The sequence below is a fragment of the Botryllus schlosseri genome, chromosome 15 (assembly GCF_051294905.1).
Source record: "Botryllus schlosseri isolate E-star chromosome 15, Bs_hap1, whole genome shotgun sequence".
NCBI lineage: Eukaryota > Metazoa > Chordata > Ascidiacea > Stolidobranchia > Styelidae > Botryllus > Botryllus schlosseri.
This window is the reverse complement of record NC_137250.1, coordinates 18,672,816-18,690,768: the sequence shown is the minus strand read 5'-3', so window position 1 is coordinate 18,690,768 and position 17,953 is coordinate 18,672,816. Positions and strand designations below refer to the sequence as shown.

At 39.6% G+C, this 17,953-nt stretch overlaps 2 protein-coding genes and 2 long non-coding RNA genes across 12 annotated transcripts in view; 2 read left to right on the top strand and 2 right to left on the bottom strand.

The window, feature by feature from the left end:
- LOC145456779 (uncharacterized) overlaps positions 1–17,953 on the bottom strand; it is a 329,933-nt gene that overhangs the window by 123,340 nt on the left and 188,640 nt on the right. The gene's annotated exons all lie outside the window — the stretch shown is intronic.
- The window catches only part of LOC145456745 (protein diaphanous homolog 2-like), a 233,324-nt gene that overhangs the window by 138,883 nt on the left and 76,488 nt on the right, over positions 1–17,953 (top strand). The window lies entirely within an intron of this gene.
- The window catches only part of LOC145456780 (uncharacterized), a 114,662-nt gene that overhangs the window by 25,111 nt on the left and 71,598 nt on the right, over positions 1–17,953 (bottom strand). The gene's annotated exons all lie outside the window — the stretch shown is intronic.
- On the top strand, positions 976–17,943 carry LOC145457756 (peroxisome proliferator-activated receptor delta-like). Its single transcript, XM_080336035.1, has one exon. It carries the CDS (start codon positions 12,515–12,517, stop codon positions 14,441–14,443), a length of 1,929 nt encoding a protein of 642 aa, XP_080192161.1. The 5' UTR covers positions 976–12,514; the 3' UTR covers positions 14,444–17,943.

Below are 17,953 nucleotides of genomic sequence, written 5' to 3'. Positions count from 1 at the left end.
ATTGGTCGTGAACTCCTGCGATAACCTAACCGTTGACATCGCTGACCAACCAATTTCCAACACTAAAAATGCCAAATACCTTGGTGTATTACTGGATTCGGGCATGTCCTGGAAGAGTCACATGTCATATAATCACTCAAACCACAACTATCGAAGGTATGTGGTCTATTTCGCCGCCTTAGCTACACTCTATACCAGTCAGGGTGCTGTTGATACTCTTCAACACTCTGTTCCTATCAAAGGTATAATACGGAATTCTTTGTTGGGGTGCTGCCTGCAAGAATACAATTGACCCACTGCAAAAACTTCAACATCGGATCATCCGTATCATTGCCAAAGCCCCACGGGGGCCTGGATGTGCAACTGGTAAACCGCCCCTCAAAAGATTTGGTGTTCTAAACATGGAAGATATGAGGAGCTAGAAGTTTATGTATCAGTTCCATTGCGGTCAATGTCCCACTATAGAGACTGTAGGAGACTGTACAGTCTCTATAGTCCCACCATATGATCAGGACGGAATACAAGAAAACGCATGACTCTATGAAGTATGCCGGATCCCGCCGGCTATTCGACAGTCGTCGAGCATGTCCGCATTCAAGTCGAAATACAAGCAATTTCTTCTAAATGAATACTAGCCAGCCTTCAGGATTACCGGACCACGACCGAACATCGACCTCGCCCTCCGCCACACCACATCCCACCTCATTTTGTCGCTGCGTCTTATCATAGCCTTTGTAAGCCTTATATAAAGGCTATGGCGTTATATTCTCTGCATTACTTTTCATTCAGTGTGCAATTCCTTCCTATTTTTTCATTGTATCGCAGTCTTGTGATGTTTTGAAACGATGAAAATATTAATAAACCCGACTGATTGACCACCTCTCCCAGTATTCTAAGTGAGAAATGTGATATCTGCGATACCTGTGATGTCTGAGTATACTCACGTTCAGTCCAGCAACAGGATTTCAGTCAATAGGCTATAATCGGTGACTCTGACCAGGCGAGTCATGAAAGTAGAAAAATTATTTCATAGTAGACATGCACATTACACACTGCTGAATTAAAAGTAATATAGCAGATAGCATGAAAGGACAGGTGATGAAAACGAACTGTCAATACGTTCTGTGACTTAGAAATTACATTGGTCTGTTGCAAAATAGCTGGACAGTTTCAGTATGTGGACTATATATTAAAAAAAGGTCAACTTTCCGGCAGGGTTGTAACCAAGTCACAAGGCTCCGAGTCACAAGTCAATCTCATTTTATTGTTTTGACTCGAGTCAAGTCGAGTCATTTCAATTCACCACCGAGTCAAGTCCGAGTCCAAGTCAGCGAGCAGAGGGTCGAGTCCGAGTCATGGAATTATGACTCGAGTCCGACTGTCCGAGTCCAAGTCATTGTGTAGACTGCTTAGTTTCCAGTTAAAGTCTTGGTAAACCCACTTTTTATAACTCTGTTTGGTGATATCGAATGTTTTGCATTTATAATATACCGGTACCAATTTTCCTCACTTTTAGCAGTTTCTGGTCGCATATTCCAGTACCAGTACCAACAGACGAAATCCCAATAGTGTGTTGGCTTAGGAATTACAATGAAATGTCGGTCTTGGCCGTCTGATTCTCGAGTCAATGACTTGGTTCGAGTCATGCGCAATGACTCGAGTCCAAGTCGAGTCAATACACAGATTGACTCGAGTCGGGTCGAGTCATTTCCATATTTTGAAAAAATGACTTGAGTCAAGTCGAGTCATCAGAAAATCGTGAGTCGAGTCATGACTCGAGTCATTACAACCCTGCTTTCCGGCCCAGCTCCCGAAATAGCCGCCGGAGCGTTACTGGACAGTGCTGACTTATTGTGTTTCAGTCGAATTTGGCCCTATATCTATCCAAAATTCTCAAAAAACAGGACTTTGGGTGTTCTCCGAGGACACTTTCTGAACAGTCGAAAATGAGGACAAATCCTCTTAGAGGAGGACTTGTTAGAGTGGATTTGTTACTGATAAGTTCAATCTAGAGATTTGTGAATGCATATAGTGTCTTCTACATTAATGTCTTTGTAGACATAGGCAATGTTCCCAATTTTTCACGCTCCCACCAACTCAAAAGTCACTGCGACTGCGCGCTCCCTTGGGCAACAGTGCGTAATGAGTATAAAAAGTCATCACTTCGGATTTTTTGTGCGCAGCTTACGGTAGGTTTTCTGTGCGCAGAGACTGTGTCAGGACTGCGCAATTGCGCGTGCGCAGCTTAGAGGGAACATTGGGATTGGACATAGGCAAATCGCACGGCTCACTGGGGCTGAGCCGCAACATTTTCTCCCTGGCTACTATGACAATTTAGGATTGGAAACATTGATTTATTATTGGTTTCATGGAGAATGCTGGAATGGGAATACTGGTTTGTTATGGAGTGTATATCCACATAAGTACCCGTTATTTCCCGAACAAAATTATTTGTTTAGTAATTTATTAAAGAGGGATTGGTCGCCCAAGTTTCGATGAACTATCGTTTTCTTCACGGAATGGAATATGCACTATTATAGGCTATGACATCTCTTTGAATTTTGCACACCGGTATGGCAACTGGTTTTAATGTGAATTTTATCTCACAGAATTTTAAAGTGCTAATATCTAATGCTCAATGATGCATCAATACGATTCGCCAGGTCACAGGTTCCCAATGTTCCCATCAAAAATTCGAATAAAGTGACGTGTGAATCCGCCGGAATTCGTTTGTTGTAAAACCCGCAAAACTATCAAAAACAAGACATATTCATGTAATCTGTCTCTTTCAATACTCCTGACTGGAATCGCTGGCCGTTTTGCCGGATATAACAGGTGAGCAGCGATGATTCTGTTGGTCAAAGTAAGTAAGGCGCTCACAGAGAATTATGTGAGCACATGACACCGATTCCAAACAGGTCAATACTGGCAATGTATGGTCTTTCAAGATATCATAGATTATAATCAAATTCAACAGTACGCAAAACCCTCAGAAATTTGAGAACACTAATAAACCATGAAGCATTCATCCATTTGAATCTTTATATCATCCCGCTAATTTTTAATATTCATATCTTCAACATCCTGTTATCTATTCTCAATCATTTCTATTTATCTGTGAATTTATTTGACCTCGTTTTTTTCCGGAGTCCACCGACATTCTGCCATAACGAATAACGCTTTGTGTAGTTAACGCACATGTACCTACAATCTTCTTAGTCTTGACAGAAGCCCGCAACATCCGTACTAACGCCACAGAGCAGATCATTGTCACATTGTAATCATTTACAATGGCGTATGACCACTTGACCAGGGGCGGGAATATATGACGCCATTTCAATATTTGATCAATGAGGAGTCTTGTGAAACAATACTTAATTCCATGAAGTGAAAACCTGATAAGAACATGGTAGTCTATGCGCCGTGTGGAATAGAGATAAGAAGAAATGAATGTTATGATGTTTCGTGCATAATCTCTTTGGCTATAATATATATGTGCATGTAATACAATGTATAGAGATTCACTTCAATTCGTGATCGAAAAGCTATTACGTCATGGTACGTTGAGTCAATAAATTTACAAAACATCTCGACACCCTGACATGAATGAAATGGCTAATTCTGATATTGATATACAGTTCAGTACACACGCCAAACCGAAATAAAACGCAAATCTCTGTCCGGGAATGCTACTTAGCTTCAAGATGTGTTGCAACCGTTCGTCTCTTCTGGGCAGGCGCTATTCGTTTGTCGACTCTTCTTGCGAGAACTTCGATTGTTGTTTCTGTATTGTTGATTGGTCTTTCTCGCCGTCGTGTAAGACGAATCTTTATATTGATTGTCTCTGTGGCCCGTGGTTGCTCGGTCGGTCGTTATTGAACGTTGCGGGTCACCATTTTACGTAGAGCGAATGTTTGTATGATGTTGTACTTGTGTAATCTGACTCCAGAAGGTTACTTGCAGCATTCGTTGCGTATATCTTCCCTTTGACGGACCGGTGTCCGCGCCAGTGGACGGCTCGTTGGCTGACGTACCACGAAGCCTGTCTAGTGCACGAGTACTCGAAGATCACACGGACAACTCTTTCTGTCTCCACGACTTGTAAATTTATGGAATCAGCGTACGACCTACGACGACGTAATAGTTTTTCGATCATGAATTGAAGTGAATCTCTATACGTTGTATTACGCGCATATATATGTTATAGCCCCGACTGAGAGATTATGCACGAAACATCGTAACATTTATTTCTTCTTATCTCTATTCCACACGGCACACAGATTACCAGGTACCACAAATGTTCTTATCATGTTTTCACTTCGTGGAATTATGTATTGTTTCACAAGACTCCTCATTGATCAAATATTAAAATGGCGTTAACAATATACTTCGTTATACCCTCCCTTTTGAAATTGTATCTCCAATATTTCTTCAACATTGGAACACATATGCCTGAATACCTGCTGATTTGAAATTGCTTTTTGTGCCCTGGGAATTTTCCAATATATGCGATCAGTCCAGAAATGTTAGCTCAATCCTTGGTATTCTTTTTTTGTAGATAGCCTACTGCCTGCTTCAAGGTTTGTACAGTAGCTGATGATTGCAATTGCATCATTGTGTGCCAAATAGATGGAGTTACTTTCACCAACAATGTTCCTTTGACTGAAGTAAATTTCTTAACACATAACGTGGACTCTCTGGCGGATTCAAATATTTGATATACCGGTACCGTAAACCGGGGTAACTTTGGACTTAAGGGTAACTTTGGACACTAAGCAGTAAAAGATTTAAATGGTTATTGATGAAAAAGGGTTGCCGCTGGATGTCCAATTCTTTTTCATGAGACAACAGTACTACAAGTAGTCTCTATAAAAGGTGGATTCATTTCACTACCAGATAAACTTGACCCAACATCGATAAATTAATGGAGGGGGTCAATTTCGTCAAAATAGATGGCCAATAAACTTCTTACAGCCAAACATAGATAGCATGTGATTCATAGATTCAAAACTTGGCAGCAGATACCTCTATATAGTCTTAATCCATGGCCAAAATCTCAGTGGGCTCACCCTTAGATCAATACAAGAAAATGTGATGTCCAAAGTTACCCCGTCAAATTTTATCAGAACGTGGCAACTTTGGACAGTGAAAAATGTGATATTTAGAGCTCTGGAAAGTGGCTGCTTCATCTGTGTCAAAGGGTATCGTCAACTATATTCCTTATGACCGGCCTGATGGCTTCTTAAAATGGAATGAGAAGGTTAATAAATTAAGAGTTTGCCAAAATATGAAAAAATGGGTAGGCAATGAGCTGAGAGATTATAATCGGGTGTAAGCTACTTGAAAAACTTATCCCATACCCCTAAAGATGCGCCTGCTGAATATGGGATATCGTAAATTACGACAAATATATCCATCAGAGGACATAGGAAAGGGAAAATATATCTTTTCTAGAACAGTAATATATTCGAAATCGGCAATAAATCACGCTAACATACTTGATGTTTGCTGTCGATTGCTGACACTGCCAGTGGAATACCCCATTGTCACCATACGTTATTATAAGTCCAAATTGGTGAAGGCATGAGGGAAAATTGAGTAAAGGGATGAATAAGGTGGCATTAGCGTTCATAAACTACCTGATTTTTTTTTTTGGGGGGGGGGGGGATTAGGTAAAAATCATGCAATAGGCCAGACATATACTATTTTGTTTCAGTTTTAGTCACTGCTCTCATCAACTCTTACCAAATAAGCCTCATTTACGAGGTTTCATAAACAATAGAGGGTAAAGGCATACAAAAAACTACATTGTCCAAAGTTACCCCACATGCACGGGTAACTTTGGACACGGATAATTTACAAAAATAAGGTACTTATTTATGACCATGAAGATTTTGGATTAGTTAATTCTAATCTTTGCTCCATGACTCCAAAAAAACACAAAACTTGCCTCCCCTACACCCTAGCATTTCCAAGATACAAAGCGGAATTGTTGAGAATTGTCCAATGTTACCCCGGTTTACGGTAGGTGAAACTGTATTGTTGCCAAGGCCCACAGTCATCACTAAAATACTTTAGAACTTCGTTAGCTCAGTTCACATGACTGTTCCCAAAGTTACTTTAAGCTTTTTAAATTAACGAAAAATGGAATCTCGCTTGGCAACAGCATGGGCATGAAATGTCAGAATGTTAGCCGTAAAGGCATGCCTATGATACGCCTCCCATAGTCCAGGATTACTATTCTCAAATCGTTGAAGGTTTCAGACTAGTCTTTTGCAGTGCAATCATAACACTGGCCAACAAAAAAAAATTTTTTGAGTGCCAAAGATATTTCAATGGTTTCTTGGTATATTGTGGCTGCTGAGTCCAAAAATGACATTTGAATTGGCTCTATTTTTTGAGATATTTTTCATTTGAAAAAAAAGAAAAATCGTTAACTTTATTAACTGCCAAATGTGAAGAGAAGTATCAGTTAACATGCATATTAGAATTGCCTCTTAAGCCATTGCATTAGTTATTCTGAACCAGATACTGCACTATGTCTATTTGCTATCGTAGCATCCCATTACTTCAGAAACAAGACATTGAAAACGCTCCACTTTGGACTGCATAAGTTATTTACCTGCAGCCTACATACAGTATGTTGCTGTACTGTATATCTCTATCATTATGAGGCATCACACAGTAAACCAGGCGATGGGAGTGTAAAGGCCTAGACCTTTGGTTCTCAACCAGGGGTCCGCGAAGCATTTTCAGCGGGTTTGCGAAGCCTCAAAATAATTGATACCCTAATTTGTGTTTTTTTTAATTCGGAAAATCACGAGGCAGTTTCGCTTCATTAGTAGTAAAACTCCAGAGCTCAAATCACAGAATGGCCAGGCCCAGTGGATATAAAGCTGTATCAGCTGTATCACCCTGTGGATATAAAGCTGTATCACCCTGTGGATATAAAGCTGTATCACCCTGTGGATATAAAGCTCTATCAGCTGTAACACAGCTCTATCAGCTGTATCACTCTACCTGTATGGAATCGGTGTCTTGTGTTCAAACAATTCTTGATTTTTTTATTAATATTTTTTTAATTACTTCGACTTTGAGAATCATCGCTGCTCCCATATTATAGACAAACCGTACCGAGATTCACCCAGGTATCACTCTGCAATTAGTATCAGGTCTATGTCTGGGATGCGCGAAATAGTCTAGTAGGCTGTCACACATTCAGTGAGTCAGAGCTCTTCTCTCCTACATGCGCGAAGAAAGAGAAATTTCTATATTTCATGATTGAGTCGGTCAATATATGATCGGGAATTGCATATAGATTGCTATCAATTTTTTTAACGTCTGTCTGCTCACGTAATCTAATTTAGGCTACCGACCGGTAGAGCTGAGTGAGGTGTGTTTGAAAAGGTGGGACCCCTCGAATAATAATTACCGTAATTAAACATCTCCAGGTGTGTATACCCGTTGGAAGGAACAAAGCAGCACTTCGTCAGGCTCCCCAAAAAACCTTGAATCTTGGGCTCCTATAGGGTGATAAACCGTCCCCCATCACATTGTTCGCTTTTGCCACGAAATTATTGTTGTACTGTTTAGTGAGCCAGCTTGAAGCGCAAAAATTTTCAATAATTAATGATAAGATCGGGATACAGCTCTGATACAGCTTTATATCCACAGGGTGATACAGCTTTATATCCACAGGGTGATACAGCTGATACAGCTTTATATCCACAGGGCCGAATGGCCATTGGATTTGAAATATCTACTGTGCAGAATCATTTTAATTGCCCAATTGTCAATAGCCTACTGATACAAACATTTTTCTGCTTAGGGATGTTTTGTTGGGGATTGTGGAAAAATGTTGAATGAGCAAGGTCAATCACCGTGACTTTGATTGTGATATACATACCATTTTATACATAAAAGCTTCAAGATAAGCTGCTAGATAGAAATTACCTGGCTTGACGTTGTATGTTCATTAAAAAAAGTTGTTTGCCAATTTTGGTGCCATATTTATTGTGATCATACCCAAATGTGGCGTTGGAAGCGTTACGCATTATTATTGCGTTCGCCACCACTTATAGGCTATTTGTGGAAATGGGTTTTCGGCACTCGTTCATATCAAATTGAAGCAGTGGATTGTTAAGACACTAGCAGTTGTAGAATTCGCTTTAAAATAATAGAAGTCAACCCAATTTCTACATGTATAGTATAATCTTATTTTCAAGAAAAGTCATTTTGTTGCTGTTTATCACTAAGCCTACAGTTACCATTTGCACGAGACAGATGACGATTGCACGACAATTGGGCTAAATTTGAACTAAAAATTCGTGGGGGTCTGTGACGGCACGAAAGGGGTCCGCGAAGACAAAAAGGTTGAGAACCACTGGCCTAGCGTAGTGGTTTCAACGTAGAACGTATGCGATTCAGACAGGTCACATACGAAGAAGCAGTCTCTCGTTTTTGGCCTGTGTGGCGTATAGCGTACGGGCGCGTATTGAGTTAGAATATTTTTAACTTTATATGCTATAGGCGCTGACCGCTGGTCGTTCATCGTGTGCTTCGGTTGTATTTGGATGGCTGGGCGATGTTCTGTTGAGTGTTGTGAGTCGTGGGGAGAAGAGATGCAGTGGCATTGACGATGTTGTTTGAAGTAACAGTACTAATTTACATCAATTTGGATCAAGTCAAGTTGGATTAGCAATAAAGTGGATGATTGTGTTCATCTACATTTAACAACCCAGGATTAAAGAAAAAGGGTGGATCCCAGCGCATAAAGTTACTTTTAATCTCATGATTTTACAAGCTATAGATAACTAGAAATCTTTAAAAACTACGTACACTGCGTACCATTCCTACGCGCAAATATATACGATAATGACCGTGCCGATTGTCTGCTAGGTAATGGCTTCACTAAACAATCAATGAATTATGTACCCACCATTGCAGAGCGATATCAATATTCTATAATCTGTACCGTACTAATTGGGCACGACTTTCATTTAGCGATGATGATAATTCGATCTATTACAGAGACAGTATCTGTATCAGCAGGCTGCTGTTTCATTCAACAAATTGACAACTGACAGCCAATAATGTGTCTTTGCATTATGATGCAACGGATAACACCACTTCATTGAAAACTTGTAATATCCGACTAAAATGCGTCCCGATTAGCAGTTTTCAATCATATGATGAGCATTCTTCCGGATCAGCTAACTTTATTATCTCCTCCCTTAGTGAAGTATAGTGCCAACATATCGATGAAATATTGTTCACCGAACTGTATATTTGATGAGGGCATTAAGAGATGGTCGACAACCACGACACCACATATGTTGTTAATCAATGATATATAGATTAATAGGCGAGAGTTGGGTGCATGGCGTCCTTCCACACCATCGCCTACGAGAAGTGAAATATGTGGGGCTAGCTCTTCTGATGGAAGTGGCCCTGTCTATTTACTCATATTTCGTATGGTAGGCTATGTAGTGTCTCCAGAAGAAACGAGTAGAGCCAATGCCAAGCAGATATTTTGCTGCACGAGCAACACTGCCGGTATGCAGTCAATATCACCTTCCTCCAACATGCATGTCCATTTCCAACGATTCCATGCCAGTCAGCTCACATTCACGTGCAGCAAATCTAGCACTGTTGTAATCGGCGCCTGTGAAAACGCTGACGGTCCGATACACACCAATCAAGCTGAAAGCGTGAAACCGCTACGCCTTACGCGATACGCGTGCAGCGAACAAACCGCTACGCTTCACGGTATACGCGCCCTGTCTGTCTAGGCCTTAACAGTCGGACACCCATTACCCCCCCTCCCCTAAATACGCCCCTGGTAATATGGTAGAGGCTATAGTAAATAGCAAAATCTCATTTCTTTCAAAGAAAAGCGAACAATTACAATGAAGTGGTATTTAACAGGACTTCGCTAGCTTCGCCTTGCAGAAACTTCCAAATATTCAAGTATACATATCCAATATCAAAACACCAGCATTAATGACGTTTCCAATACCACATTTGAGTTGGCAGAGTGCATACATTTGTGACGTTTGTCGTAATTAAATTTGGGTTAATTTTGATTTTTGAAGGATCACTGGTCCGCAATATTTGTTTTGAAAATTTTACCGGTCCGTGAGGTCAAAAAGGTCGAGAACCACTGATCTATAGCACGCAACCTGAAATTTGAGGATATCCTTTACAGTAATTCAAAATTGTAGCATTTTGTATCCAAGAGTATGTGTTCTTGACCAGTTGTATATTCCTTGTTTACTTGCACATTGAGACACATGAAGTAAGTTCATTCATTACACTTTCCACTATATTAAATGCATTGCATGCAAAAGGATTCTATTCATAATTTTTCACAACTGCTGCCATCTTGCTTGTGATTTACCACTGCTACAAGGATGACCAAATGGTTATGATAAGCGTCCCTTTGTTAGGTAAAGTGTAATAGCAATGAATTATTGAAATACTTGAAAAACGCAAACACTCCCCTCATTTTGAATATCTCACTATACTGGTTAAATACTGTATCATATCTATTATTTGGTCACCAATTGAAAACATTACCTTGATCTGGTGATTTTTGTACCTTGTCTATGTCTATATCCATGGATGGGTGATTTTAATGAATACAGATTATTTGCCCTCTACAAAGATTACTCAATTGACATGTCAGTGCAGAAATTTCTGCTAGATGGACCAAAATTGTAAAATAATATTATAAAGAATATCAACTCCCAATCGTTTCATGGTGCGAAAAGAGCGCATAAAGCATGGTAATTCAAAATCAGCAGGTATAGATGTTCGAGCATGTAAGGATATGAGAGTTTAATGCAAAATCGCCTATGCTACTGCAAGCGTATTAAAAAAATATTGATTATTGAAACAGACATACATCTTATCATCCCAGGCCCAATATTGGCCCATTCAAACTTCAGAGTGAAAGCTTCCTCACGCATTTTTCAATATCGAGAAAAAATAGGCCGCACTTTTACTTCAGTACAACGCTGTGCTCTCTAACATGGGCGACGGGTATAGAAGCATAGTTATCACGAAAAAAAACAAGTAATATTTTATTAAGAAATAGAAATGCAACAAAAATATCATGACCATCATCGCACAATAGCTGACAACACTTTTCAGCGTCTAAGGAATCGATATTGGGCCCAAGTCGCCATATAAATTCCTTAGCCACTGAAAAGTGTTGTCAGCTAGAGAGGCATGGAACTAGCTGAAATACTCTCTCCTTGTTAATCTTGTCGAGAAGCCCTAAGCCGTTTAGTAAGTGTCTCAGTGTTTGGGCCATTGCACGTCGAGGCAATACTGTATGCCTATTTATATCAGCTGATTCTCCCTCGGTGGAATGCTGTTGCTGTCGCCGAAGCCGTTTCAGCTAGTGAGGAATAGTGGTGTTGGGCACCGGAGAGTAGCTTACTTACAAACAACAACAATATTTTTGAAACTGAAATGAATTTCAGCATTTTAAAGTGCTTTACTTAATGTTCTTCCGAAATTTGAAATCAGATCGCGGGTTGCGTGTTGTCGACCCCGAGTTTACTGTGTCCATTTCATTGTGGTGTATTTTTGTAGCTGTAACTATAGCTGAACACTGTCTGGTGTACCGCAGTGGAACATTGATCCGAGTTCTCACACAACATTTAGTTGTCACTCTTGTTATGGTTTGTTTGTGTTCAACGGTCAGGGTTTTTGTACTGTCTATTAAGTTATTGCAGGGCTGTAATGACTTTCGATTTTTGGTGACTCAACCAGGCTCAAGTCATTTGCTGTATTTTGAGAAAAAAATAGTGAATCGACTCGAATCAATTTGTGTTTTGACATGATTTGTACTCGAGTCATTGCGCATGACCTGACGAGTCATCGAGACTCGGTTGGCCCAGACGGGTATTTCATCATAACTTCGAAGACTAGTAGGCTACACTGTGTACAGTCACCACATTATCGTTATTTCGTCTATCAGTACTGGTACTTGAAAATAGGGCAAGAAACTGCCAAGCAGAGTTGTCAAAAAGTGATTTCAACATGACCTGAACTAGAAATTAAGCAGTGAACACAGTGACCCTCTGATCTCGGACTCTAGACCGGCAGTGAATTGAAAATTAGTATACTTGAATCGAAACTATAGAAGTGAGATTCACTTGTGATTCGGAACCTTGTGACTTTGCTACAGCCCTGAGTTATCATTTCCCTTCCATCATGCATTATCGCAAATTTTCTTGATTCGTCATTCATTTCTGGTTTCTGGCGTTCAGGCTTGAAGTGGACTCAGGTGTATGCTTTAGGTGTGGTGGGGGTTGGATGTATTATGTTGGGACACCAAGCGATGGGGGTTATTTTTTTTTAATTTTTATTGGTGATTTGTAGTTGTGATTCAATCGCAAAATTTCATTTATAGAGTTTCATACATTTCTCAGCTTCTACTTTTATACATATATTAATATATGTTTGATATTTCCCTCATCTAAATAACTTACTGGTAATCGATATGACAAGCAAAGCGGGATCTAATTGTGATACCTCTAGCCCGGCTGAGATTATTTCAATCACAAGTGACAGCGATGACAACGAAGCTCCTGTCGATTCGCACACAGTAAAACGAAAGCGTCGGAAACAAAACAAGTCCTCAGACTTGCCCATTAATTGTGAAGTATGCGGTGCAAAAGCATCCGGCTTCCATTACGGGGTTCATGCGTGCGAGGGATGCAAGGGCTTTTTCCGTAGGACCATCAGAATGAAATTGCAATACAAAGAATGCAAAAGTCTTTGCAAAGTCAATGTCAAAAGCCGAAATAAGTGTCAATACTGTCGATTCAAAAAATGTCAGAAGCTGGGTATGTCCCATGACGCCATCAAGTTTGGGAGGAGATCTCGTGTGGAGAAAGAAAAAATAATCAAAAAAATCACAAAGGAGAAGCCGCAAGAACAGAAAAAGCTTACCAATGATGATGGTAAAATAGCTCGGCTCACGCACATTCTAGCAAACGCTTTTCAAGATAATTTGACAGTCACTAATGCGAAGATGAATAAGATCTGGAAAGAGAAAGCAACTTATCCAGACCGGAACTTTTTCAAGATCGAAACGCTGGATGACTTTATATCATTTCATTTCGACATGTTCAAGAAGGGAACCAGTATCAATACGGCCACGCCTAGTGATGTTTCGGTACCGTCATGTAGCGATGATCATGCCGTGGTTGGAAATGGAGTTGGACATAATCAGGTCTGCCACCCAGGTTTCGCTCGAGTTGAGTCAATATTTCCAATCGATCCCCTGTCAGACATTATTACCGATTCCTTTCCAATGCACGCTAATGCATTTGATGCTATTTCTCATCGTATTCCAAATGTTCTTTCTAATGCTATGCCAATTTCGGAACAAGACTCCAATCTCGGAATTGAGGAACTCCTCGAATTACTTGAAAGCATGGATCGTAAGTCTCACCCATCTGGTGAAGATAATGTTAAACAATCCCAACTCGGTAAAGAATCTGTATTGGATATTATAAAAGAGTATGAAATTTGTGAGGTCACGATTCCGAACATCGAAAGCATGCTCTCGCGCATCCCTAAGATGAAGGACGTCCTTGATCAAGCCAGCATTGGTGCTAATGATATTATAAAATGCTCTCAACGTCACGATTGCTCTTTAATTATGGCGTGCTTTTTCCTCATAAGAGAACTTCGAGTAACTGCTCGGATTGAGATCGGACTCGGCAAGACTGCCACAGAAGTACATGACAGAATGAAACATCGCGTTGTCGAAAAAGCGCAGAACATGGACGAGTGTTGCAAGCAAATGTGGAATGTCGAAGTGATACGATTCTTTTTTAAGGATGCGCAAAGACGCATTGTTAGGGCTGTTACTGAATTGACCGAGTTTTCAAAGTGTATACCTGGCTTTCAAGACTTGTGTTTGGAGGATCAGGTCACGTTGTTGAAATTCGGCAGCTTCGAGGCACTTTTCGTTCTCTTGTCATGCACCGTTTTCGATAACGGAGCCATAATTCCTGAAATAAATGTTCATGTTAGCTTCAATATATTTTCCAAGTTACTTATTCCGAACGAAATTTTATGGCCGAAACTAGTGTTCGCTGAACAACTGGCAAAATTTGAACTCGTTGATGAAGATTTGGCTTTGTTTATTGCTGTAATTATTCTGTTCAGTGACCGTCCCGGCCTGGTAAGTTCCGATAAGGTAGAAGAATTGCAAACCGAAGTTTTATTCGCCCTGGAAGCTCAACTCAAAATCAATCATCCCGACAAGTTGCAACTGTTTCCCAAACTATTAATGAAGATGGCGGACCTGAGGCAGCTAGTGGCGCAGCATGTTACTGTGGTGGAACGCCTTGCGAACACTCATTCTATGAATGACCTTTTCCATCCGTTAGTTTCAGAGTTATTGAGTGGTCGTTAAGTGGTAAAGTTGTTCATTGGTTGGATATATTTGCACTTGATTGTATGTTAACTTCATGACTTGTAGTGTTATATATATTTGCTGCGGCCAATATGTTCTTATGTGCTTATAAGCTCTTGTAAGCATTAATCACAGACTTTACTTTTTGTATGATAACATGATGGTTTCAAATGGCATTAGGAATGGGCAAGTATCTGTATTTGCAGTGTTCAATAACGTCCTGCTTCCTTGATTTTGGTTGCTTGACATATGAGCATGTGACACAATGAAAAACGACAGACAACAACTCTTCAGTATGCGGTTTCACAACTCCAATACTTACCCTAATCCCACCCTAACCCCAAATCAACCTTTATATATATCCTAACCCTCACCCAACCCTCAATCAAAGTTGGGGGTTTCCAAACTAAGTGTCATGACTCCAACAGGGTCGTTTGCCTTTTTTCTGGGGTCGCAGGGACGAAAATTAATTACCAATGACTGTTTGGAGAATGCAAATTAGCGGATACTATCTGCAGCTCATTTCTGAATATTTCATTTGCGAAATAAAAGGAAACAGACGAATATAATCCCGGTAAACAAAGTGTCAGATCAGTCGAAGCGTCATTTTAGAGTGCCTATACTATAATAGGCTATAATACATACACACACACACACACGCTCGGCCGAATATATTTATATTTCGCATGACGAAGTAGGGTAGAGGAGGCAAAGATGACACTGGGCAAGATGGGACATGCAGTTTTTTCATAGAACAATTTTCTAATCGAGTTAGCAGAAATATGTAATCACTGTAATCATACACTTACCTCTGAAAAGTAATAGACTGAAATTTGTTTATTGAAGTTAACACAATAATGGAGGTGCGGGGGGTAAGATGAGACGAAGCCATTGGGGTAAGTTGAGACATGGGTATCGGAGGACTTTTCCATTGAAAGCCTCGCAATATTGAAAATTTGCTGTTCACAGCACACATACGATTATTTATCTAGTAGTTGACCACATGTGACTGTACATGAAAAAATAATAACGAAACTCTCATTTTTGCGGGATCCCATGGACAATTTGTTTTATATGTCGTTTAAATTTGTATGTGTAGAAATTCCTTTGATAGTTAATTATTTTATGATTATTATATTTCATTCATGATGTCGCTATGTTCGAGATGAATTGGTGGTGTGATATACAAGAATTGCTTAGTGTCTCATCTTGAACACAGTGTGTCTAATCTTACCCTCACCTGCGGGTAAGTAGAGACATTCGAGCGAGGATTTTTGAGGGCCGAGAAATCCAGGAGTTTGTTGTTCAATGTAACTCAAAACGTACGTATGAATAGTACAGATCACTGGCTTTCCGTAGGTACGAGAATTAATGTTCAGAGGGCATAACTCTTCGAGTGGCGTTGAAATATCAAAAATAAGTCTCATCTTTGCCTCCTCTCCCCTACTTGACTATAGTTCAATTGGGTATAGATAGAAACAGTTCCAAAAGACCTACATACGTTGCTATAGTCTTGATTTAGTTTCTATAATCCAATGGTGGGGGTTACCGAGTTCATAATTGCTATGACTGTGCTCTGCGCACACAGTCGCCAGTTTCACACATTGGTAGATTTGGGTGAAGGTGAGGACCATTTTTTTAGTAACCAGCACGTCAAATTGAGAAGCGGGGTCGCGCAACATTTTCAAATTTGAGTTTGTGATCGCTGCCACTTTGACCCCTGATCTAAGACATACCCGACCTTGACCCCAAATTTTACCCACATGCTCAAGTGTCGCATGCTCATATGTCCACGGACCCCCGATTTCACATTGGGTTCTAAACTTCTGATGACATGATTGATTGTTGTGACTGAATTAATTATGTGATATTTCTGAACCGATTTCCTTTGGTAATGTTCAGTAATAACTGATAAGTGTAGATTTTGGTCACAAAACATTTTTGATGTATTCATTTTCAATGCATCACAATCTCAAGGCATGTGTAGACTGCATGAAACGACCTGGTGTACCACAAAATGAACACCTCTGCCACAGGGAAGCAAATCAAATTATCCCTTTCTCACCGAATCCAGTCTTTCAAGTATCAAAGATTCATATCCTGCAATTTTCATATTGATTGATTGATCAATTGATCATGTGATGCATTAATGAAGAATACGAAGAAGGTACTATACCCCCTGGCATGAGACGAGCCAACTGGATAAGAGCTGGAGTCGTATTTTTAGAAAATACCTCGTTATATAGATTTCTAGCATGGGGATGAGTGTTGTCATTCTTGTACATATATATATATATCTGTTTTCATCGCTAATTGCTATGCAGTCGGAATCTATTGTTAATGACAGCCAGTATGAAGCCTAGGATTGTGCAGGCCTATATTCAATAATTTCAATCCCGCTTTCCATGTACAATTTCAATACTGTCTCTTACAGAGAGTGTTGTGGATAGTTTTAAACATCAGGATGTCTAGAATGGCCTTGTCATGAATCGATATACAATATATTTTGTTATAATTCATGCGGCAGTATTTGATGGATGAAACCATTTATGTACCATTGCTTCCTACTTTATATTCGCAAGTGTAACTATTGCTATGTTTAAGGTTAGCGGTGAACTCGGCACTTGGTAAATTTGCCAAGGTAAACATGTATATCCTATTATTTATTATCAATAATTTAATGCCTCAGCATCGTAATAAACTAATGATAAACTCGAAAATGAAAATTTCATGAATGTAATGACATTAATCCTAGCGATGTCTTGGAGCTGTCAAAGTGGTATCTTCTTTTCCTTTTTAAAATTGCTTTCGCAGATGCTACAATTAATCAATGACTATTAGGGTTGTTCAAAAATATAAAACAAATTCCCGATTCCGTGGATTTACTGAATAAATGAAAAAACGCTGCACAGGAGATTGAAAATTTTGAATTTAATATAAAAAATTTTACTGTCAACCTCGTGAAATTGTTGAGTTGTCCACAAAAATGATGCAAAACAAATTTGTCACAATTCCAACCTGTCTTATCATTTCTTCAGTTAACACCTAAACAAGAATGTTAACTTCCGAGTTTAATGATGCAAAGTTGATGAATCGCTTTTACAATAGTATTATTTATTATAACTCTAATGCCAATTTCACACAGTGCCGAGTTCACTGGCGAAATAGCCAGGATTCTTTGAATATCCTACCGCAATTGCATACTGCAAAACAGTTATTATTTTGTATTAGTATGCAAACTAGTACCTGTCTATTCACCAACATATCAATCCAAATGCCATTCATTGGTCAATGTTGCACAGTGTAGAAAGACATTAGAATCTCTAACTGCTTAGTTTAACAGTGCAGAAACGAGAATTCACTCCATCCTAATTATAATCTAATTTTGATTGTACCATGTGTTGTATTGATTGTTTTCCAGTAATTGATTGCACTTCTGTGCCTGATTCAAGGTGTATGCATATTTTCTCGCTATCTCAGCGTATGTATATTTACACAGATCTATACCAC

What these genes read in the sequence shown, in the direction of transcription:
- LOC145457756 (XM_080336035.1), top strand. Translation starts at nt 12,515, where the DNA reads ATGACAAGCAAAGCGGGATCTAATTGTGATACCTCTAGCCCGGCTGAG.